The sequence below is a fragment of the Eptesicus fuscus genome, chromosome 7, assembly GCF_027574615.1.
Source record: "Eptesicus fuscus isolate TK198812 chromosome 7, DD_ASM_mEF_20220401, whole genome shotgun sequence".
NCBI classification, from domain to species: Eukaryota; Metazoa; Chordata; class Mammalia; order Chiroptera; family Vespertilionidae; genus Eptesicus; species Eptesicus fuscus.
Window position 1 is genome coordinate 99,566,898 of NC_072479.1, and position 25,334 is coordinate 99,592,231.

General features: G+C 40.3%; 1 protein-coding gene across 15 annotated transcripts in view; it reads right to left on the bottom strand.

Annotated features, from left to right (window-relative positions):
• RBFOX2 (RNA binding fox-1 homolog 2) overlaps positions 1 to 25,334 on the bottom strand; it is a 251,098-nt gene that overhangs the window by 35,511 nt on the left and 190,253 nt on the right. For all 15 annotated transcript variants that reach the window (XM_054719477.1, XM_054719475.1, XM_054719468.1 and 12 more), the window contains one exon: positions 12,537 to 12,761. In XM_054719477.1, the coding sequence (XP_054575452.1) occupies positions 12,537 to 12,761 (225 nt within the window). The remainder of the gene's footprint in view (positions 1 to 12,536; positions 12,762 to 25,334) is intronic.

Consider the following 25,334-nt stretch of genomic DNA (forward strand, 5'->3'; position numbering starts at 1 on the left):
CTGGACTACATGAAACTTTCTTCAATCAAACTTTACAAGCACCAGCTCAGGTCTGCAGGATGTCCGTGTATCACTCTAGAAAAGTTAAAAAGACTGATTCCAGCTCCAAACCAGTTTTATATATAACTAGTGGCCTGGTGCATGAAATTTGTGCATGGGGGGGCGGGGGTGGTGGTGTCCTTCATCCCGGCCTGCACCCTCTCCAATATGGGACCCCTCAGACATCCCTCTCGCAATCCAGGACTGCTGGCTTCAAACTGCTCACCTGCCTGCCAGCCTGCTCACCCCCAACTGGCCCCCCCACACCCCGCCGGCCTGCTCACCCCCAATTGCCTCCCCCCCGCCAGCCTGCTCGCCCCAACTGCCCCCCACTGCCAGCCTGCTTGCCCCCAACTGCCCCCCACCCCGCCAGCCTGCTCGCCCCCAACTGACCCCCCCTGCTGGCCTGATCATCCCCAACTTTCCTCTCCTCCTGGCCTGATTGCCCCTAACCACCTCTGCCTGGGCCCTGCCACCATGGCTTTGTCCAGAAGGTCTCCTGGTCTAATTAGCATATTACCCTTTTATTAGTATAGATTTATATACAGGTGGGCAAAAGTAGGTTTACAGTTGTTCATATGGAAAAATAATACAATATATATAAAAGCCTAAGTGATCAGCCAACTGCTATGATGCGCAATGACCACCAGGGGGCAGACGTTCAACATACAGTCATGGAAGCATGGAACAGACTGATGAGTCTCAGAGGGAAGGGGGCATGGAGGAGGGTGGAAAGAGGTTAACCAAAGATGTTATATGCATACTAGAGGCCCAGTGCATGGATTTGTACACTGGTGGGGTCCCTCGGCCTGGTCTGTGGGGATCGGGCCAAAACCGGCTCTCCGACATTCCCCAAGGGGTCCCAGATTGCGAGAGGTTGTTGGCAAGGCCGAGGGACCCCACTGGTGCACGAATCTGTGCACCGGGCCTCTGGTTAATTTCTATATATAAAAGCCTAAGCGACGAAACAACTGATAGGTCAACCGGTTGCTATGACGTGCACTGACCACCAGGGGGCAGACACACAATGCAGGAGCTGCCCCCTGGTGGCCAGTGTGCTCCGACAGCAGGAGAGCCGCAAAGCTGACCAACTGGCACCAGATGCAGGGCTCACGGCTGGCGAGCGCCGCTGCAGTGGCACGAGCCTCTCCCGATTGGGACTGACTGGACGCAAGCCTGCAGCAGATGCAGCAAGGCCAGGATGAGTGGGAGCGGCAGGTGGAAGCAGCAGGTGGCGTTGGCCTGCAGGGATCGGGCTGAAACTGGCAGTCTGACATCCCCCGAGGGGTCCCGATTTGCAAGAGGGCGCAGGCCGGGCTGAGGGACCCCACCAGTGCACGAATCCGTGCACTGGGCCTCTAGGAAATAATAATACAAGAATAAACTCTGTTCTGCAAATTCACAATCATAAACCTACTTTTTCCCACCCCATGTGTAGTTCCTGTATCTGTAGCACTGTATGTGAGATGACAGATAAATGAAAACTAATGACTACATTAACATATGTTCCCCAAGCTACGTATTTGTTGCTCCTGAATTTTTTACAGTCCTGGAGACCTTAATTAAGAAAAGGTTAGAAGCCACATAGGTTAACTTTCTGGCATTGTAAGGAGCACCTACTTTTTGTTTTGTTTTGTATTCCCCAATCTTGGCTGCCAAAATCACAGACAGATAATGTGAGGAGGACCATTTATTCTTGCATCTGCACTGAAAGTGAACACCTACAAATTTTTAAAGTATGAAATATATTTTTAATCCTCACCTGAGGATATGGTTTTGTTTTTTTACTTATTTTTTAGAGTGAGAAAGGAGGAAAGAGGGAGAGAAACATCGATTGGTTGCCTCCCATAAGTGCCCTTACCGGACTTGAACCTATAACTTTTTTAGTGCATGAGACAACGTTCCTACCAATTGAGCCACCCAGCCTGGGCAATTCTAGAAAGTTTGGCAAGTGGAAAAAGTGAACTATTGTTTCCAAAATTCTCAAGCTTTTTGAGTTAATATAAATTTTCAATTAAAGTTTAACATACATAATAGATACAAATGCACAAATAATAAGCATATAGCAGAACAAATTTTCACAAAGAAAATACACTCCGGTAACCATCACATTAGATCAAGTAGCAGAACTCCAGAAGCACCCTGGGCTTTACTCCAGTCACAGGTCCCCTGCCGAAGGGTCACCACTATCCTGATGGCAAAATTAGTTTTGCCATTTTTGGAAAAAAAAAAAAAAAAGCAGGGGGTGGGGGACCACACCATATGTACTTTTTTGTCTGCCTTCTTTTACACGTATTTTATATACACGTCGTAATTCATCCTCCCCATCCCCCAGTTTTATAAACATACAGAATTTATATGAGCTGCTTCCAGTTTTTGGCTATTAAGTTCTTTGTTACATGAATATTTTTGTTATGTCTTGTTACATGGAGCATGCATTTCTTTTGTGTGTGTAAATGAGTCTAGGAGTGGATTTGCTGGGTTAAGGATATGCATAAGTTCAGCCTTAATAGAGGATTACTTTTTCAAAGTGCTGTACTAACTTATACTCAACTGTGTATGAGAGCTCTAGTTACTCTTAGTATTGCCATGTTCATTTAAATTATTTGGTGGGAGGAGGAAAGGTAGTGGCATCATATTGTGGCTTTAATATGCTTTCCTCTCTTCAAAACCTTGAGCTTTCTTCTTACAGAATATTGTTGAAAAATGGGACTATCCTTTAAAATAGCAACTATTTCTTGAGTGTATACTATACATTGAATTCTTATGTAAGCCTTTTAATAATAAGTAATATTTAGATAGTGTTGACTATTTGCCAATACTGGCCTACATACTCTCTATATTTTAACTAATGTATTTCTTTCAACAATTGTAACAGTAGGTACTTTCTTTTTTTTAAACTTGAGAACATAGTAGGTACTATTTTTTAGCCTACTTTTCAGATGAGGAATCTGAGGAATAGAAAAATTGCCAAAGTAATAAAGCAGGCATTCGAACATTAGTAGTCTGGCTCGAGTACATGTACTTAATCACTATATTATATTGTACTTTAAATGTATTATTTTTTAAAATTCTCACAATATTCTATGAGGAAGATACTAGTACTATTATTATCACCAATTGACAGAGGCAGAAACTATGGCACAGAGAGGTTAAGCTAGTTGCCCAAGGTCACATATTACGAAGTGGAAGAGTAGGAGTTCAAAACCAGGCAGCCCAGTTTCATGTGCGAATCCACCTCCTTTCTCACACTGCACCATGTTCTCTTATCTTCTTCTAATTAGAAAGGTGAACATGCGTGGACCCCATTCTCTCGCTTTCTCAGAATACTCACCTGAAGGAGCAGGACTTCTCCTGGATGGAGGCAGGCATTGGGCAAGGGACAAGAAAAACTACAAGAGGTGACAGGTATTCTATACTTGAGGGAAGATGAGCAGGTCAGGCCACAAAGGGGAGGAAAAGCTAGAGGAAAGAAAACCAGCCAGGCACATTGACATTTACGAAGGAAAAATGACAGAGAACTACTAAATTGATACTCCAAGGGGATATAAAGTAGATTTCGGTACTGAATGGACACAGGAATAGAAAATGTATATTCAATGTAATTAGATTTCCCATTTGACATTCTCAACTTTAAGTTTACCTTAATATAGACTAACTAGAGGCCCGGTGCACGAAATTCATACACTGGGAGGGAGGTGTCCCTCAGCCCAGCCTGCCCCCTCTCACAGTCCAGGAGCCCTCAGGGGATGTCCTACTGATGTGGGGAGCGGGCCTAAGCCACAGTCTGGCCTCACTCTGTGGGAGGCCCCCAGGCTGATCAGGGGAAGGCGCCACCCCCATCATCCTGCTGCTGCTGCCACTGCCAGCCACCGCAGCCACCAAGGTGTTTTCATCAACATGGACTCCAGTCCCTTCATCACGAAAAAATGACAACTTTCTTTAGGCATTTTCAAGATGCCTTTCATAGGATATGGCATTTCTTTCTTTCTTATCCTCACCTGAGGATATTTTTCCATTGATTTTTAGAGAGTGTGGAAGAGAGAGGGAAAGACAGAGAGAAAAACATCAATGTGAGAGGGACACTTTGATTGGTTGCCTCCTGCATGAGCCCTGACCTGGGCCCCAGCCAGGAAGAAGCCTGCAACCTAGGTACATGCCCTTGATCAGAATCGAACCCGGACCCTGCGGTCCACAGGCCGAGGCTCTATCCACTGAGCAAAACCAGCTAGGGCAGGATATGACATTTCTTAGCCCTTCCAGCAGCGGACTGTCGTTTTTTCCTCCAGGAGTGAGGTGGAAAACCCTAGATCACCTTCTTGGATTCTTATTACCCAAGTTACCAAGAACACTGTGAGTGGCATATGGGGAGCTTAGCCAATGAGCGGTCAGAAAAGGTGTTTCCTCTGCAGCTCATGCGCAGAGGCAGGACTGCTGGCGCACCGCGCTGGCTTGGGCAACCCCCACTGTGTGTGTCCGCTCTAGGCCTGCTCCATCCGTGGCTTGCTTCACCGCACACACAGTCCCCTCCCGCCCATCTGCACGCACAGCCTTCTCCTGAGCCGGTCGTGACTGTTACAGCGTCCTGGCTAATTTGCATATTATCTCTTTATATAGATTATTGAGACAGACAACACTCAGAGAAAAAAGGAAAAAGTTTTTAGCTATATCTTTGTTAAAAGTGAACAGTTAAATTGTTCTGAGAAAAATCTCAGTCAATACAGCATTGATTTGCTTTATTTTCTAACCACTGAGCAACTTTACTGACTATATAAACAATCTCCGAAGGTTCTGTCTTTTCCTTCTGTGGTCATTTCCTGACCTAATTTATTCACTGGGCAGGGGATGAAACAGAAGAGGCTGGAGTCTGTGACTGAGAGTTTACAGTAGGACTGGCCGTGGCAACACTAGATGGGATCTGATGACTCAAGTCTGTACATCCACGCTTCAAACAACACAGCCGCCCAGTGAGGTCCAGCTATCTGTCAACACTGCAGAGCGCCCAGGGCTTTTACACTGAACAGCACATCAGATTTTAAGTCTCAAAACCTCATTCTAGAAATGAGGACTAAAAATGTTTTGTTTTGCTAAACTCAAACTTTTAAAATTCGTATAACTGGGAAATGGATGAATTTTTCTGACTCCTCTATGAAACATAAAAATATTTTAACTATTTATACATTGTGCATCAATGTTCTGTTCTGGGCTGAAAAAGAATTCTGGCAATGCAAGCTGAAGTATAACCTTCCAAGTCATTATCATAAAACTTTATACGAGATACAAAGGAATCTCTTAATTTAGGAATAATATTTTGATTTATGAAGTATCCATTTCCTTCAATATTTAATTTTCTTGTTTCCTGTGATGTAGTAATTTCTTATTTTCACCTCTGTAAGGCTAATGGGAAGGAGAGGAAATTCAATTTACACAGTAAATCTCTTGAGAATCTGATTCATGTCTAAAACATCTATTAAAACAACACATTTTAATGAGTGCTTGGCTGGGTACAGAAATCTAGGTTAAAAAAATTCCTTTAGGATTCTGAAGGCAACTTGCACTTGTTGTCTAGCTCCCAGTGTTGCTGCTGAGAAATCTGAAGGCATCATGATTCCCATCTTCTTGTATGTGACTTCCTCCCATTCTCTCTGGTATATCCAGTGTTCTAAAATTCCACACAGATATGCCTTAATGTAGGTTTATTTCATTTTGATCTATTTTGCTGGGAATCCCATGGTCTCATAAGTTGGAAATTATTGCCCTTCAGTCTAGGGACGTTTTCTTGAATTACTTTGCTGATGATTCCCATCCTATATACTTTATCTTTCTCTCTTTCTGAGACTTGTATTATTAGATGCTGGATATTCTAGATGGGTCCTCTTATTTTCTTACCTCTTTGTTGTACTTTCCATCTCTCTGCCATTTGACTATATTTGAAAACTTTAGGGCCAAATGTATATCAGAATTCAGAATTTTTAGGATTTTGGCAGGCAATAATGGTGTATAATCTATAATGTAAAACCCTTAGTGAGACTTGGGGCAGTGATAGTTCTTTAGCAAAATATATGCATATTCACATAAATAGATAAAGATTATATATATTGTGAGGTTTGCTGTAAATGTACAAAAATCAGTTTTTTTCAGGACTTTTGTTGGAGTTTAGAACTGTGGAAAAAAGACTGTAGACAACTAGCTTTTGGATGGGGGGTGGTCTTCAGCCAAGGTTTAAGTGAATTTTCCTCACAGGATGAATTAAGTATTTTCAGTGTTACAAAGTCAGTCACATATAGTATAAGAGATGTGGTTCTGAAAACTGCAAAATTCAAGACTAAACTTACCAAAGGATAGAAGGTATTTCTGTAACTGCTAAGAGTAGAACTGCCATGTAAATTGCCATACAATGCATATAGCTTTGAAATTAGGCAATTATGAACAAAGTTTTCATTTTGGAAGGTTCACATTGGTTCTGTTAAAAGGAACCAGACTGGGCCCCAAATGGAGTTGCTTATGCCCAGGCACATGTCAACAAACCAAAACCTAACTAAAATGTCTATGCTTGGCTTTCCCAGAAAAGGCAGGCCTACGTCAACCAACCAGCACTTGCCTGCTCAGCACTAGGTACCACATCCAGCTCCAAGATTTCCCTTTCCTCCACATAAAGAAAGCAACCCTGCTTTAACCAATTAGCAAATGCCCAGTATGACTTCCTTGTTCCTGTTCCCTTCAGCCTATAAAATCTCTTGCTTTGTACAGCTCTTCAGAGCTCCTTTCTATCTGCTAGATTGGATGCTAATCAATTCATGAATCACTGAATAAAGCCAATAAGATCTGTATAATTGTCTTAGTCAAATTTTATTCTTTAACAGTTTAAAAGTTGTCCAAAAGTGAAATTTCATTAATTTTTCTATATCACATTTCAGTTCTGAACAATTCACATTTGTATAAAATAAGACTGTGATGTATTTTATACCTTAAGCACATCTAAAGGATATATGTGTGTGTTTGTGCTTCACACCCTTGAGAGGAAGCAATATTCATGAAGTTAACAATATTAACAATATATTGAAAGGATGTTTTGAGTCTCACATGACCCAAAGGGCAAGTTTCTCTATTCAAAAATATCCATGCCTGGCTCTGAGTGTGCTTTTCTGTAGCAACTCTTGTATTTTCAGATCAGGCTAATGTCCTCATGGATCCAGCTTTGAAACTGCCAAGCTGCTTATAGGCATCAAACTCCAGGGCTGGAGAGTTTATTTTTAAGGGCAAATTGATAATGAGGGTAGACACTTTGTATAGGCTCCACATCCTCTACCTTTTATTACTCTGGGGAAAAGTGAGGGTGTCTCTTGGAAAAGCAGGTGGTGGTTGAATGAATTCCCTTGTCGTCCCAGGCCTCTAACTCTAGTCTGGAGGAGAATGTGCTGATAATAATCCCTCTGTTGCAGGCTGATGGTAATATAGCCCAACAATACATCACGTGATAGAAAGATTTGGGCCCCATTTTCCCCACTGTGTTCCAGAAGTCCTTATTTGGGCAAATGGGCCCATTTTGAAGGGGTACAACTTTTTGGCTACGTTTTAGTGGGTAACCAATCCACCAGGGAATCAGTGGGTAATTCCAAGGGAAGCTTGTCAGACTGATCTGACAGGAGAGGAGGGCAAGAAAATCAGAATGCATCTCCAAAGAAAGGATGTAGCGAAGAGACCGAGGATGGTGGACAATATGGGGTCAGAGCCACCTTTATTTAGCGGTAAACTCGAAAGCCCAAGAATAAACATCAATTATATACCAATAGGAGTAATAAGAAGAGGACAAAGGTTCCTGCCCTCAAGAAATGTATAATCTAATAAGTAGGCAGAATATGTATATAAATATGAACCTCAGATCTGAAGATTATTCACCAAAGCTTGTTTACTTCAAATACTTTGGTTTTTCATGCCCGCTGGCATTTGGAAAGACATCTAAACATACAGGAACTGCTGTCCTTTCTTCTCGGCAGCAGGCTCAGGGATAATCAAGCCTCTGCAGACCCAGGTGGGAGACCCCTAACTGCTCTCCCTCGCTAATGCACAGTATGAGACCAACTGACTGTCAAAACAAGCTCTCATCTTAAGAGCACAATGTTAAAATCAATTTCTAAAAACATTTTAGAGATAAAATTCCAGATTTCATTGCTTACTTCTCCTTTTTGTATGAGAAGTCCTTTCTTTTGTTCTCCCTATCAATAAGATGGGACTATCCAACATAAACAAGACCAGTATTAAAATACAGCTGTAGCTCACAATAATAAAAAAAGCACATGTAAGCGACATCAATCGGAACAACTGATTTAAAAAGCAATTATCTTAAAGAAGTATTTAAACAAGTAATTTCCAAACATTTATAATTTATTCTCACTCTAATCTTGTCAGATATATTCATTTGATAGATGAGGAAACTAGAACTTGGGAGGTAAAATGATTTATTCAGGACACAGTTATTGCATAAGGAACATACAATCTTTGACAATGATCTTATTTCACTCATCCCATCAGCTGTCCAGTCCTGTGTGTACTATCTTCATAATTTCTCTTTCATTCCCTCCTCTACATAAGCACTGCAACCCCCTAGTCCAGGATCTCATTATCTACTCCAAGCCTAAGACACTTTCCTAAGAGTCTCCTGGCTTCTCTACTCATCTTGTATACACAGCAGGTTAATGAAGTACAATTCTCACTTCCATGGACTTGCACAAAAACCTTCAATAAAGTTATTTCTCAATTAGGTATTCAAATACTCTTTCCAATAGGTACTCCAATGACCCTCTCCCAGCTTACTTCCCATTAGTATGCCTCAACACCCAAAACTTTAGCCGAATGGAAACCCATGCTTTCATTCAAAGATATTTTGATTTTTCCCATTTCTCCACCTTTGCTTTGAGAAATTACTTTCCTATTCTTCCCACCACCACCTACGCATGTTCGAATTCTAATCTCTCAATACAAGGCCCAGATCAACACCATTCCACTAAGAAGCCCCCCCTAACCCTCTTCTTTCTCCTCAGATCTCTCCTGGCACACCTGTATTTTCTTTCATTTTTTATCCCAAGAAATATTTACTGAGTAACTATTAAGGACCAAGTATGTGAAAAGTCAGGGAATGCAAAGATGAACAAAAAAACTTTTTCCTACAGTTTAGTTAGGGAGACAAATGTACAGAATAATCACACCTTGTAAGTACCACACACAGTGGTCAGCTTAGGACTCTACTTGAGCTTAAATCAAGAATACACACATCGGCTTCACTCGGCACTCCAGGCAAGGATTCCAGCAGAGCTGACTTGGCCGAGTGGGAAACGAGGCCAAGAGCCTGCTTAGAGCGGCGGTCGCCAACCGGTGGTCCGCAGACCACTGGAGTCCACGAGGTCCGAAAGGTTGGTGACCGCTGGCTTAGAGGACCGGTGCAGAGCCACACTGCCTTCTGCTGTGCAGCGGGAGGCAGTGCTGGAGGGGAAAGTGTGGACTTGGAATACCTTAACATACCACAAAGGGCTATTTTATGAACCACAATAAAATACTGTTTGTGGAAGCAATTTTTAAACTAAAAAGTGTTATGCAAAGTTCAGATATCATTTATTTATAAATAACAATGCTTCCTAGCTACCTTTTGAATTTAATTGGCCACAGGAATCACCGGACCCACCCATTTTAAGAAACATTTAATTAGGTAGTAAAAGTTTAACAGAATAATATGTAATGTTGTCAAACCCAGATTTTATGATACACTGCTCAACTCCTCAATCTCTCTATATACACACATCCCGCAAGAACACACATACATACAAAGGCAAGTGGCTTAAAAGCAGCGAATTCACTCACGTTTAAAATGACACTTAAAAACATAATACCTTCAACAGAGATCCCTAATAATTTACCATTGTTAGCAACTTGCCAATTATAAAATCGGTACTATCTCTGTTTGTAGGCACAGCTCGAAAGGGGCTTTCCATTTTCTACTCAGCACCAATAAATTCACAATCTAAACATTAGGGTGTCACATGGATTTCTATTATTATTTCAATATTTCTTCAGGAACACAAATTGGTCAATATAATGCCAAACTGTACAGCAAATAGCTGTCTTAACTGTATAGATTTATATTCAGAAACAGAGCTCGCCTTTAATACTACCATTCAGAAACATACAATCCGGGAGCCTGAAAAAATGGGAAATGGTGGCAACAGGGAAAAAAGAGGAAGAGAAACGGGCAGTGGTGAGGAGATGCAGTGAATATTGTAAACTACCATGAAATGGGAAGGGGCTTCTGGCTATGATGGCACGAACAGGTCAGGGAATCCTCTCCTCAAAACAAGAAAACAATAAGAACCCTGGACAAAGTTGTCCAACAGTCATTTCAGGGTTCTGGAAATCAATCAAAGGCAATTAATAAACAGAGAAATTTCTTGTAAAATTGCTAGAGCTTAGAGTAAGACCAGCAGGAGTCTACAAATTTATTATTGCCTGGGGCTATTCTAACCCACTAACGCACCCCCAAACTCTCAGCAGTGCTGGGGAGAACTTGGATTTATCAGCCCAGGGCTGGGGCCATGGAAACCAGTGGACTCAACCAGGGGCATTTGGAGGAGACAGCAGAAAACCCACAGCTCTGTCATCGGAAAGTGGCAAACTTAGTAGAAACCTAGTGGAAAATACAGTTTTTCTAGCTTGAGGTTGTGGTCTAATTGGGGTGAGTGAGTGGTGGGCCAGCCAGAAATCTAAAGGGGAGACCCTGGAAACGATACAATCACCGAAGAGCTGGATACACTCCCCTCACTGACCATGAATCCATACGGATGAAGGGGAGATATGAGAGGCCCCCAGAGAAAGAAAAATCCAAGGAAAACGTGAGAACTGGCTGAACTCCGAGTGTGCTTCGCACCCACAAATAGGTGGTGAAAGCTTTACAAGCTGGAGATGCTTCAGCACACCTCTGCCCAGATGACTGGCTGACCACTAAGCCATGGAGACACAGGGGCGACTTCTAGTCAGGCTTAAAAGTGAAAATGAGAGTGAAATCACTACGCAGAAACATTAGTGGCTGCACACCACAGAGTAGCTTAAGTCCAGGCAAAGTTCTTAAAACAAATACATACAAATCTTATCATATGGCTTAATGGCTGAATAAAGCTCTTCTCCTGATAATCTGATAGAGGAAAGGCAAAAGAATTTAAAAACTACAGGTAGATCTTTCTATGTAGAGTGTAGAATGTTTTTAGTGTCAGAAATACATTACACAATCCCACAGACAATATGATTTCCTGTAGGATAATATATATGTGATACAAACCTATTGTTAATTTAAGACATTTCCTTACTTTAGTAAGTTAGTAGTAAGAAGTGAAGTCAAAGAGATTGGGGCCAGGGATTAGTAAAGCAAGTAGAGAGTTTAGATTTTAGTCTGAGTATGTTGGGAAACCACTAGAGTTAAGCAGGAAAATAGCATTATTTGCATTTAAAACAACAACAACAAACACCTATCTTGGCTGCTATGTGGAGAATGGCAATAGCAATACAGGAAATAAGTGATGAGGTCTGAATTAGAGTAGTGACAATGATAACTACCTTACACAACTTAAACTCTTTTAAATCTTCCAACAGCCACTTGAGGCAGGTACTAATGTCCTCACTTTACAGATGAGCAAGCCAAGGCAAAAAGAGGTTAAATAACCGGCCCAAGGTCATACTGCTAAGTAGGGGCCACATTGGGACCCAAACCCAAGAAATCTGGCAGAAGAGCTGAGCTCTTAGTCATGAACACTATCCAGCTGTATTCTTAAAATAATGAGAAGAGCTGGAAGAAAATATTTTCAAGTTATGGTTGCCAGTACTTGCTGGTGGATGAGATGTAGAGATGAAGGGGAAAAAAAAAAAAAAAGAATGACTCACAGGTTTTGCTTGAGAAACTAGATAAATTTAGTAGCACAACTATATACCAGTATAGAGAGGATGTAAAATAGGAGGAAAAGGGTCCTAGGACCCAGGCCTAAAGTAGTGCAACATTTAAAAGCTGAAGAGAGAAAGAAGAACCAGCAAAAGAGACTAAGAAAGAACTCTCACGGCTTAGGAGGAAAATAGTGGGGTCACAAAGCCAACAGACTCAGCATTTCAAGGAGGAGGGAGGAGGCAAAGTGCAGAATGCTGCTGAGCGACTGTGTTTGAGAACAGAGAAGGGACCATGAGATTTCTGCAGAATGAAAGCTCCTGGTGAAATGGAAAAGAGCAGCATCCCCCTAAGCTTAGTCTCACCACTGCACTCACCTTGTTAAACTGATCCTCCTCCAGACTGTAAGCTCCTGGGCTGGGGCTGAGTTTGAATGGGGAGTAGAATTCAAGCGACATAAATGCTATGTAGTGTAATGTAAATGCTAAATTAATTCAAAAGGGTTTCTGGTACGACAATTAAGGTGAAGATCTCAAAGATGACACGGACCCTTCCACTTTCCACCTCATAATTCACATACCGTAAGAGATCCATTTTGTGTGCTGGGTGAGTTGCTACTCTGCTCTCCGTGGGCTTGTGTACTTCCGTAGAGTGTCAGGTTATGTTCACTGGTCTGGCCGGCGTAGTCCTGAGTGTGTGGCACTCCATATTCTGTGGGAATTCCGTTCTGTGGAGGAGGTGGAAACGGGATGGTAGTAAAAGGCTGAACCATTGCATCAGGAGTTGTTGTTGGCTCCTGGTTACCCTATAAGAAACAGTGAGAAAGAAAATAAGGAGAAAAAGTGATTTTAAATTCTCATTCTGTAATTATTTTTAAGGTGATTATACAAAATTATCTGAATACTCCTTCACTGCTCAGGTAAAATATAACACTTACTGCCTTATGATTGGGGGAAATATTTCACACACACACACACACACACACACACACCCTACCTAATAAAAGAGTAACATGCTAATTGACCGTACCTTCGCGGCACCCATCAGCCAATCAGGAGTGAGTATGCAAATCAACCCAACAAAGATGGCAGGTTAATTTGCATACACCGGCACCAAGCGGCTGGGGATGGGGCGGATGCTTGCGACGACACAGGCGTTCCGCACCACCCCAGCTGCTCCGGGCCTCTGGGCAGAGTGGGAAGGCAGAAAGGTGGCTCCAGGCCGGAGCGGAAAGGCTGCTCCGGCCAGAGCGAAGGTGGTGCCAGCAGCCAGGGGAATGAAGGCCCATTCTTGCACGAATCTTCATTCGTGCATCGGGACACTAGTATATATAGATGTTATGCTCACACAAACACATACCCAATTTCTGTCAATTTGTGGTTACTAGACAGGTCCATGACCATATTCAAGTTAACTAGTTACCCGAGTCAAAAATTTTCCTTTAAGTTTTAAAAAATGCCAGGAAATTTCTCACACAAAATAAATTATAAGAGTTGAAATTAGTTTGTGCCATTAATATTTTCTTTTCTTTCTTTCTTCCTTCCTTTCCTTTCCTTTCCTTTCCTCCCTCCCTTTCCTTTTCTTTTCTTTTCTCCCTTTTCTTTTCTTTTCTTTTCCTTCCTTCCTTCCCTTCCTTCCTTCCTTCCTTCCTTCCTTTTTAGTATTTTCTTTAGGGCATTCTATTCCTTTGGTGATTCTTAGGGGGAAACAAATCAAATTCATTAAATTACAATTCATAACAATAGAATGACATTATAAATGAAATTCTCAAAACCACACAACAGAGACTTTCCAATTTTAAGAGCATAGAGTTCAGGAGAAAGTATATTATAAAAAAAAAATTAACCTTTGGATTTCAAGGTACAGATTTAGTTAAGTTTTGGCTACTGGGTTAATAATACTTTTCCTTAGAAATATTCAAGAAGCTTCCCAGACAAAACACTTGAAAGAGTTTTCCATAATTACTGCCAGCACTATCAGGTTAACAACATAGCAGGACTCTTCCACACAATATCCATTCCCACATGCTTGCTTGGGATCTAGTGTGATATTTGATATATCATAAAGAACGTGCAGTAACTATAGGAATTATTATAAGCCATTTTAGTTCCACAGTCCTTCTCTTACTTCTGTTCTTTAAGTTCACATACAAAATCCGAATTTAAATCTTGGGTAATAGATTTGGCAAAACCCTCCCTCCTCAACAATTCACCTCCTGACCTCCCATTTTATTCCATGAAAAGCAAAGCCGTATTTTACCGAAGATATGCTAATCTGCAGTCTTGAACCTCTGTCCTTCTGGAAACTGTTGGCAGAGATGGCTTCAAAATGTTAGCATTTTGATCAACACTCCCCTCCCCACCTCACATTTTAGACATCAAATCATTAGGGATCAAAGAAAATCTGGGTTATGTCACTTGGTTTCCTCCTAATCATGAGCATCACCTCCTTCAAACAAGGAAGTAATGATTCCTTTCTCTCTCCTCCCAATTTCCTTCTTCCCCCTCAATTCAAGAAGGGATTCTCTACCCACTGAGAACTGCAGGAAACACAACCTTCAGCAGCATTTTCTAAACCTCATGTCAGGCTTTTAACATTAACTTGATGGCCATTAAAACGCACACTATCGCAAACAAAATGCACCCAAAGTTACAGAAAGGTCTCACACTATTTTTAAAGGAAGAATCAACCATCAATACTATAATCAGTTATTCTGCATAAAATAAAACAGAAAAAATGTACAAGGGCTCTTATAAATGAAGAGGAATACTTAATGTAATAATGTTAATCCTTCCAAAAATAAAATGTCATTTCCAATCAGAAGCAAATGTGTCTGGGGAAGGAACTAGGACCAAATACCTTTCCAATTTGTATATGAAAAACCACTAGGTAACTTTGGAAAATGACAAACTATGAAGAGGGGCATGCTCTATCATGTATTAACACTTGCTGTGAAACTACTGTGATTAAACAGTAAGAATATACAAAGGGATTACTGGAACAATGATAATCCCAAAAAAGAGTGGAGCTTATCTGGAAACTTAATAGAAGATAAAGGTTGCATTTCAATTCAGTGTGTGTGTGTGTGTGTGTGTGTGTGTGTGTGTGTGTGTGTTTTGGGGGAAGAGGGAGGTATTTATTCTACGGTATTTGTAAAAGTTGGGTACTTTCCAGAAAGAAAATAAAATTAAGCCCTTAGCGTATAGCCCACACCAAAAAAAAATTCCAGAATAAATAAAATCTAATATAACAACTACAACTATAAAAATAAAATAAAATAATTTGGGAGTATAACTGGAGTCTGGAGAATTCTCAAGTGAGACAGGAAACCTAAAAACCAGAAAGGAAAAAAGAGAGGGGGAGTCATAGGGAGGGAAGAAGAAAGGGGGAGAAATGGACCTCAAAATGAAAAGTAAGCCAACCAGGGGGAAATATTTTCAACAGGTAAGAAAGACACAATGGGTTTTTATCATTACTAATGCAAGAGTAAGTTACACAAATTGAAAAGAAATACAACAGAAAAAGAGGCAAACTGAATTATTCACAGAAGATGAAATACAAATGGCTGATCCAATAAACATGCATCTCTAACAAATGAAAATACATATTAACAACAAAATAAGTCCAGTTTTTAGTTATTAAAACAGAAAATTAAAAAGTTTTATTGAGGAGTAATTGGCATACAATAAACTGCATCTATTTATAGTGTAAAATATGGCCCATTTGACATATATGTACACATTTCATATGTACACACATGAAGTCATCACCACAATCAAAACAGCAAACGTATTTATCCCAAATCCCCAAGTTCTCTTGTACTCCTAATAATAAGCATATATTACTTTTGTAACAAAGCCTATAAAGTATTTTTAATATATAAAAGAGAATGAAAAGAAAAATGGAATCAATAAGAGGAAGCCAATATGCTGAAGCACTGAATTATTGTGCTATTCTTAAGAAAATGAGAGTGACATTCCCTAGAGATAAAGATTCATAACGGTCTTTCATTTTAGTTACACAGCATCAAAATTCAGCAGTCTCCAGTGTCCAAGAATAATTTCTACATGGCACGCAAGTTTGCTTTACATAAAAATCTTCTCTTTGTTTAGTTCTTAGAAATTATGCTATGAAAACTTTAAATTTTTACCTATAATTTTTCAGGGGAAAAGTCTACCTTTGTCACCCATCACTGTATAAATTATTTTCATTATCTTAATGTTGGGCTATTGTAGATGATTTCTCCGTGGCTGTTCTGGGCATCCTAAAAGGAAAGTAAAACAACTCTCTTCCTCTCCTTCTATCAACTCAATGTTATTATCTCTATCGACCTACCTACCCACTCACCCACCTACCCACTCACCCACCCACCTACATGAAGCAGTATGCTTCAGAAGCGCTTGCAGGATTTACTGGCCTGAAGACAGATATGAAAGCGAACCTTCAAATTCAGGTGGACTGGTGAAAGAGATAAGAGTACCAAAAGTCTCCACAGAGCCACACTCCAACTTCAGGATAAACATGATCTTATAGGGCACAGGGAGGGTCAAGACACTCTTTCCAGTTATGAATAACATGGCAAAGGGGACTGGGAATGCTCTGCCTGGGCCCCGGTCCCCACCCCAGCCCTGTGGGGAACGATACTCTAGCACACTAGTACAGTCTTCACACTCCCCCGGGGTCGTCTCCATGAAGCTGGCTCAGCCAACTACATAAACATCAATTAGCAGTGGGAGATGAGGGAAGAAAGCTAAAAACATTCTGTAGGATCCACTTGTAGCCTCAGTACTGTGTGTTTCAAGGAGATGAAAGGCAGAAAAGGGAGATCAAGAAGCAATTCTGGATAGATTATTTTGTTACTTATAGGGATGTTTTTTATTTTTGTTAAACAAAAACAATCATACTTAAATACTAAGGGAATGAAATTGGGAGAGGGGTGATTTCATATTTTATCTCTTATACTCTGCAATGTTTGAAAAATTTCCCAAGTATGTATGTATTACTATTATTAAAAATGTTAAATGGTTTCTGATTTCTATTAAATTTCTGGAATTATAAGTACAGAAGAGAAGTACTATAGCCACCAGCAAACTAGGAGATAACAGTTCACATGATTATTTCTAGGCAAGAATTTACCTCTGTATTTGTGTGAAAATGTTTTTGTTATTAATACTACAGGCTAAAGCAGCTCCGGTGTCTCTCACCTGAGAAAAAGAATTATTAACTAAATACCTACTGTGGGTCCACAACTGTCAATAGACACTGAGACATCATAACAAAAGTTAGAAATACGCCTCTCAGGAGTGAATGGTCACATTAGGGAGGTTATTACAAATATGCAAAACTTCAATACGATTCAGAGCAGTAGGTATGAGTACTGAATTGGTGACACAAAGGTTCACTATTCCCTACTAAATACATTCAAACTCCTCTAGACCCTCCCTCACCTGGTAATATTAGCTGCTTACATGTAATGAATGCTTATTATGTATCTAGCAATACACTAAGCAGTGTGTGTGTATTCATTCAATTCTCAGACCCTTATAAAGTAGGTATTCCCATTATTCTCCTTTTACAGAGAAGGAAACCAACATTTTGAAAGGTTAAGTATCTTATCAAAAACCACTCAGCTGGTAACTGACATGAGCAGACTCAAAGCCAGTGTTCCTAGTCACTACTCCAGGTGGCATCTCCAGTGAGTAGGGTCTTTAACCAATTTCCCCCCAGTCAGATCATACACAACTCCTAAGTCTAATTCTGTGTTGCAATGAATGGAGACTATTCACTATTCCCCACAGAGGGTGCTTTCCCAAACACAGCCAGACTGTTACTGTAGGGATCAATGTGCTTCCCCAAGCTGCATCCGCTATGGAGAATATTCATGTATAATGAAAAACTTAGCTGGCCATAAAGAATCGACTCAAATAATCCCTTCTCCCTGTGGCCAGTCCTAGAAAGGAAGTACGGTAGAAAGCAGGGCTCAGCACTTTTTCTGTAAAGGGCCAGGTAGTAATATTTTAGGCCTTGCGGGCCATAGTATTTGACACAACACCTCGACTCGGCTGTTATAACAAAAAGGCAGCCACAAAATGTCTTTTTCCTATAAATCATATGTAGTAACTAACAGAGGTGACACATTATCATATATGGTCTTTTGTGTACAATGTAAAATATGTCATATGTTTTAATTCTAAATTCAAATATACTATCACAGTACATTAGTTACCATCTAACAGGAAAAATGTATAACCCCAGGACCAAGTCTCAGCCCCTTTATCAAGTCTATTCCCTTACCCACAGCAATCTCAGAATTTCAACTATTATAGGTGGCTTTCAAGTAGCTTTTAGGTCTAACCATGACCTTTCTCCCAAGCTTTTATGGGAGCTAAAGTAAAAAGAAGAAAGAGCATGAGCCTGAAAGACAGGCCCCAGTTTAAGTCCTAACTATGCCTCTTACCAGATATGGATAAACTATTTACTTAACCTTCCCAGCCTGTTTCTTCATCTGCAAAATGGATTTACTTTAGAGGGTTGTTGTGAGGATTAAATGAGAGCAAGTGAAACTCATTAATATAGCACCAGTCATCCTAATTAGATTTCTTTCCTTGCTTCCAATTCTTCCAGGTGCACATTTCCAACTCAGACTGGATCCATCCACCCCCAGTGTCCCACTAACATTACAAACTCTGTACATCTAAGTCAATTTATTACCTTCTTACTTCTGCTAATTGAGTTAAACATTTTTTCCAGTGAACTAGACTTACTTGAAACCTCTCCCTATCCTTTATGATATTTTGCTCTATATACTGCTCGGGGTAAATGAGTCTGCTTTGTTATTGTTCCTTAAGCATAGCCTCTGTTCCTACTTAATTATTCTGAGTATTACTTATATCAATTACTTACCACATTTAAGCATCTACAACATGCTAGTTGTGGGAGGAAAGGAAGACATGAGGGCAAAAAGAAGACTGCTTTCAGAGGACCAAGTTTAACAGGTGAGAAAGGCACAATATTTCACAATATTGAAACATCAATATTATTTGTGATACAAGTAAAGCTAAGCATAAAGTGCTATAGGAGAACACAGAAAGAATGGCCCAAAATGAAACTGTCTTCATTTTCCTATATTAAGGTCTATGTAATCTTGGAGAGAGAATGGTATTTTCATTTGTTTATATCTTCCCATTTATTTTTCAACTTCATTCTAATATTTTTAGTTTGATAATCCTGTATCCCACTGATATATCTAGTTAGCTCTTGTGCTGCTGCCAATGAACAGGCTGCAAATTCTAAAAGTTTCCCAATTCCAATATTACACTTATGATCAGAATGGGTCACCATTCTGTCACCAACCGAAATAGACCACTATTAATTTTATTCTCACCAACATAAAAATAATCCCTTTGTTATTGAGGTAGAGCACCTTAAAAGGTTTCACCAGTTTACTACCCCTGCCAATGTCACTAATCATTTTTGAAAGGCTGTAGATAAAAGTAAATTAATTCTCTAGGATTGTAATAGAAAGAAAATATTTTTGCCTTTAAGCATTTTACAAATGATGTCATTTTCCTCCCCTGGGATTGCTTAGATAGGCTCAGATTTCAAACTCTACCCGTCTTTGTATAAAAGTTTACAGAATGCTCGACAGCCTAAGGAAAGGCCTCTTATTTTTCTCAGCTCCTGAACTAAAAGCAGTGATTTCTGTCCAGATATCTCTAACCAAAGGGAAAAGAGAGCGGTATAACTGTTATCACAGAAAGAACATTAAACTGGATTTAAGATCATCTAGAATCAACTTCAAAAAATTTTAAAAACTATGTAGGAAAAAGAAAATCCAGAAAATAAAATGGACGAATAAACATGTACAAAAATAAAACAATACTCATTTACTAGACATAAAGAAAAATTCATTTTAGAGTCTCAATTAACCTACATTTTTAAATTTAACAATGGCAAAATAAAGTCAGAAAGATAAACGTATTTTCTCTCTCACAATGAATATAAATTATACCCAGAACCAAAATATGTTGGACAATCTGAAGGTAAATTAGAAATTGGGAGGAAAAACCTCTCCAATTTTTATGTTCAGGTTGAATTCCAACAGTTCATTTTTCATTTGGTTGTCTATAACTTAGTTGATAGCTGGGATCTCAAGGAAGCTCTCAAAAATAGATTTTGATGATCATATGATAATGATCATAGTAATAAAAATCCAACCACCAACTGAAATATTAACTTGAAGGGAAGTATTGTCTGATTCCAAGAAAAGAGTCCAGGGACACATCTATTCCTGCTGCAGTCTGAACATAAGGTCACTAACCCCATCCATTTGGACCCACTTCACAACACTTAGCCCCCACACCCACAAATAATCTTTTACCTCGTTCTTTGAGTGCAGAGATTCCCAGATTTTTTTTGTGACTAAAATACATATATTTTATTTTAAAATCAAGGTCCTCCCCCACATATTATGATTCAGTGAGTTGAAATAGGGTCCTGGTACTACAGGTATAGGTGGTTTGGTGGTGTCGGGTGCCTCTAAAAAAATGTCCTGAGGCATCTACACTTCTAGAAGGTCAGAGATTAGGGAAGGAATAGGTTATGAAAGGAAGATAATAGTGGCGATAAATGTAAATTACCTGAAAGTAGAGGACTGCCTTCTTATATGGAACCCACAGATGAAATGCAAGCCTAACAATGAATGGGTCCTTCTTTTAGCGTGGGGAGAACTGAAAAACTAGGACTCAAAGTAGGAGTGTGCTGCAGTCCTCTGAAGGGGAGCTGGAGAGCAGGCGGGAACTAAGTGCAATCCTGAGCTTTTGCAAACAGACCATAAGTAAAAAATAAAGCAGGGAATATAACATACTTAGAATAAAAATAATTACTGAATCTGGTACATGCAAGTCTAAGGACAGGTCTAGGCTTGGCCAACAATACTTGCAAACTTGCCAGCACATCATGTCTTCAACACACACACACACACACACACACACACACACCCCTACCTCTTTCAAATTACTCAGAGAAAAGCCAGCTCGACCTCTCCCCTGAGGCTGAGTTTTGCCATCTCAAAGCAATGAATATTTAAACAGATAAATAAATATTTCAGAACAAAGTCATTCAAACCAATATAGTCTATTAGGTTAAAAATGACCAACCCTGTAATAGTTTAATGTTTCCAACCTCTTAAAAGCTCTTTCTTCCCTATCTCCTGAAAATAGCATGTAGAACCTCAAACATTCACGAATCATGCATTCCACCGGCAATAAGAGACAGGAAATACTCTGGGTCAGCTACCTGCTTCCTTGGAAATGGAAGGCTCTACACACAATTAATGATTGGTTGTCTATTCTATTCAATGTAATTGTTGGTTTATACAACACACAAGTGATTATTCTTTTTCTCTGCCAAATTTTTCACTACAGTTTAAATTAATTTATTCTTTATTTTGTCTTTATGCAAACAATTAAGTTTGCATTTTCTGTATACTAAACGTTAAACTGGAATATCCTTGAACATAGCCATAATTCAGTTTCAGAATAAAACATTAGCAAGATTTTGTAGTGCCTCCTGCATCATAAAATATTTAATTATTCTTCATAGATTTTGCACTTGATGTCCTATTAAGGTCCACTTCTTTAAAATGAATGATTCAGATGATACACATATAGTAACAGACACAATATTTTCCCTATACCCATCCCAGCAGCATTTTGTCTGAAACAGTTACATGATGGTTAATTTCATAAGTAAAGCTCCTAAGTGGATCAGGGTCTGAATCACACATTTCCTCACCAAATCATACGCACATAACAGTTGATCTTTGGAAAATGCTTGCTAAATCGAATTAACCAGGTAGTTGAATATCTGCTTCTAAATTAGAAAGTCTGTAAAAAAGAAAAATAGAGCCGAAACCGGTTTGGCTCAGTGGATAGAGCGTCGGTCTGCGGACTGAGAGGTCCCAGGTTTAATTCCGGTCAAGGGCATGTACCTTGGTTGCGGGCATATCCCCGGTGGGGGGTGTACAGGAGGCAGCTGGTCGATGTTTCTCTCTCATCGATGTTTCTAACTCTCTATCTTTCTCCCTTCCTCTCTGTAAAAAATCAATAAAATATATTAAAAAAATAATAAAAAAAACAAAGGGCAGAGGAAGCAGGATAAACTGTGAGTAAAAAAAAAAAAAAAAGAAAAAAAGAAAAATAGAAACCTTTCTCCCAACAGTTTTAGGAACTCTGCAGAAAGCTTACCATAATATAATAATTAATAAATATTTACCACAGAAAATGAGTTATTACAGTTCTATTAAATACGAATATTAACTGAAAGGCCACACAAGAGAGTTCACGTTCTGCACTGTGAAAAGTGAAAAAAAAAAAAAAAAAATGAGAGTCTCTTACTAACTCTCATCCAAAAGAATATTTCTTTGAATAGTTCTCCTTTCTTCTTACTTAACCTCAAAGTAATCAATTTCCTAAGCAGCTGCTAGAATGCTATTTCTAAAATAAAATCTAAATCAGATACTGTTAATTAATTCCCTTCTTAAAAATCCTAGGTTCCTCAATGCCTTTAATCTCAAGTCCAAACACCTCTGTGTGTGTGGAAGTCCTGCCCCTTGCTTATTACTTCATCTATTTAGCTTCAATTCTGGCCATCAAATATTTATTGAATATCTATCATGTATTAGACACTTTGTGCTAGGTGCTGCGGAAACAACGGTGATTAAAAAGGCAAAGTTTCTGTCCTAGTGTTTGACTCTAGTAGGGAGAGACAAATAACAAACAGGCAAAGAAAAACATGAAGCAGATGGTGTGCTCTGGTGAAGAATAAAACAAGTAAGAGGAGACATGTACAGGGTTGGAGGCATGGAGGACCACTATTTGAAACAGGGTGGTCAGGGCAGTTAACATTTGAGCAGAGACCTAAAGAAATTCAGGGAGCGAGCCCCGTGTCTACCTGGGGGAAGAGCACTCCTGACAAAGGGAACAGAAACTGGAAGGCTCAGAGGTGAAAACATGCTCAGCTTATTGTAGGAACTAGAAACAAGGAGGCCCATGTCACTGGACTGGAATAAGCCAAAGAACAGAGTGGCCGAGGATGGAGAAAGGTGCAGTGGCTTAAGAGCCATGTTGGGTAGAAATCTTGTAAGGCTTAAACCACTGCAGGGATTTGGGCTGTTCCTCTCCAGTGAGAGTTTTGAGCAGAGAAGCGCAGTAGTCAGATTTAGGGTTTCATGGACACTCAGCAAAGGCAAGGAGATCCTCTACAACCTAACTGAGAGGTGACAGGTGGTAGTCTTATGTGTATCAAATCCTGCAAGACACCTCGTGCGGTTTCACTTTCCCGTTTCTTTGCACCTGCTGTTCTTTCTGCTTAGAAAGCCTTTCTCCTTTCTACCCATCTGACCAACTTGAACACACTCTTTCACATTTAGTTTGATCATCTACTGCTCCCTGAGGTTTCTCTGATTCACCCAAATAGGAAAAAATAAAACCAATCTTGAACCTAATACCTAATTTTATTATAGCACTTCTATTCTATCACAATTATTTATTTACCCATCTGTTGCCTCTATAGAACATGGACTCTTTGAGCGATGGCTATTGTCCAGGTTTAATTCATCTTTGTATCCCCAGTGACTGCCTTAAAAGCACTCAATAAATTTTGTTAAAGGAAATATGTACAACCCAGTAAACAAATAACTACAGACTTTTGTTATTTTTTGAACATTATAACCAAAGTTAATACAAAAAGAGACCAAAACTCAGCACAGAAAAACCTAAGTGACATGAGGAAGAGAAGAGAGAGACCTGTTAGGATACTGCAGACTCTAATGGAATTTATGTAAGACTATGGACGACAGCAGAGGCAGGGGGAACTAGATTAGGGGAGAATAGAGACGATCCAAGGTAGAATCAGCAGAGCCCGGCAATGGGCATGGGGGGCAGACTACACCTAGATTTCAGTCCTAGGGGACTGTATGATAAAGGGGTGGAGGCAAGAATGGGTGATAAAGGGGAAAGGATCAATTCTAGAAGTCCCACTTCCCATTTTCTTACAAAAGATTATCCTGATTTATACTACTAATTAGATTTTATTTTTCAATATATGAAGTTCATTTTTTTCAAATGCATGTGAAAAGTACTTTGATATTTATTTCTAGGGTGTTTTTGGTAACTAATTTTCCCTTTATAATTTAATTCTTATTTTTACCAAATGTAATACATGTAAATGATAGCAAATCAAATGGGTAAAGAAGAGTTTATGATAAAAAGCAGAGGTCTCCTACCCTTCCCATGGTCAGCCCTCTTGGGAGTGATGCTCTTTTAATAATTTCTTAGAAGACAGAGGTTGGCTGCCACTAAGGGTTACTGACTCCTCTCACCTTTCCAGGCTTCAATGGCAGGCCACTCTGCGAATCTGTGTAAAAGCTGGTAGGACCTTCCCTGAGACAAGCCACTGAAGGGGGCAAGAGTGTTAACTGTTTATATGGGAAACTGACCGAGCAGGAGATGAGAGGAAACCAGTACAGAAATTCCTCCCCCATACTCCCTTTTGGATGCACTGGTCAGAGGAGCAATAACTCTATACAACCTCGGTGGACTTCTATTGAAACCACGCAATCAGCAACACCTGTTACAAAGCTTTGGCCAGTGTTTCTTCCAGGTTTTCACGCCCTTTTCCTCAGCCCTGCTTTCCTGAGATTGTGCTCCCTCATAAAGTAGCAGCAGGAGAGTTTTGTCTCAGGCTCTGTTTCTAGGGAATGTGGGTTAAGGAAATCATCTGTGTCTTGCTCTACATTTAAAAAAAGCCTATCTAATGAAGAGGGAATATGCTAATTGAGCGTCATGCCCTCACAAGATGGCGGCACCCACAGCCAACAAATAGAGGACATTCTAATTGACTGTCATGCCCCCAGAAGATGTGGCGGCCATAGCCACAAGATGGCGGCGCCCAGTCCCCTCAGCCCTGTGGGTCGCAGGCGCCGCATGCCTCATCCAGCCGGAGTCCCCCAGTCCCCTCAGCCCTGCCTCAGTCCCCCAGTCCCCTCAGCCCCACCCCATCCAGCCAGAGTCCCCCAGGCCCCTCAGCCTCGCAGGGGAAGGCAGTTGGGGGTGATTGGGCCGGCAGGGGAGGGCAGTTGGGGACGATCATGCTGGCAGGGGAGTAGTTAGGGGGCTATCAGGCTGGCAGGCAGAGTGGTTAGGGCAATCAGGCAGGCAAGTGGTTAGGAGCCAGCAGTCCCGGATTGTGAGAGGGATCCCAGATTGGAGAGGGTGCAGGCTGGGTTGAGCGACCACCGCCCTGGTGCACGAATTTTGTGCACCGGGCCTCTAGTATATAAATAAAGCTCTACATTTTGGGAGATATCTTCAACTTG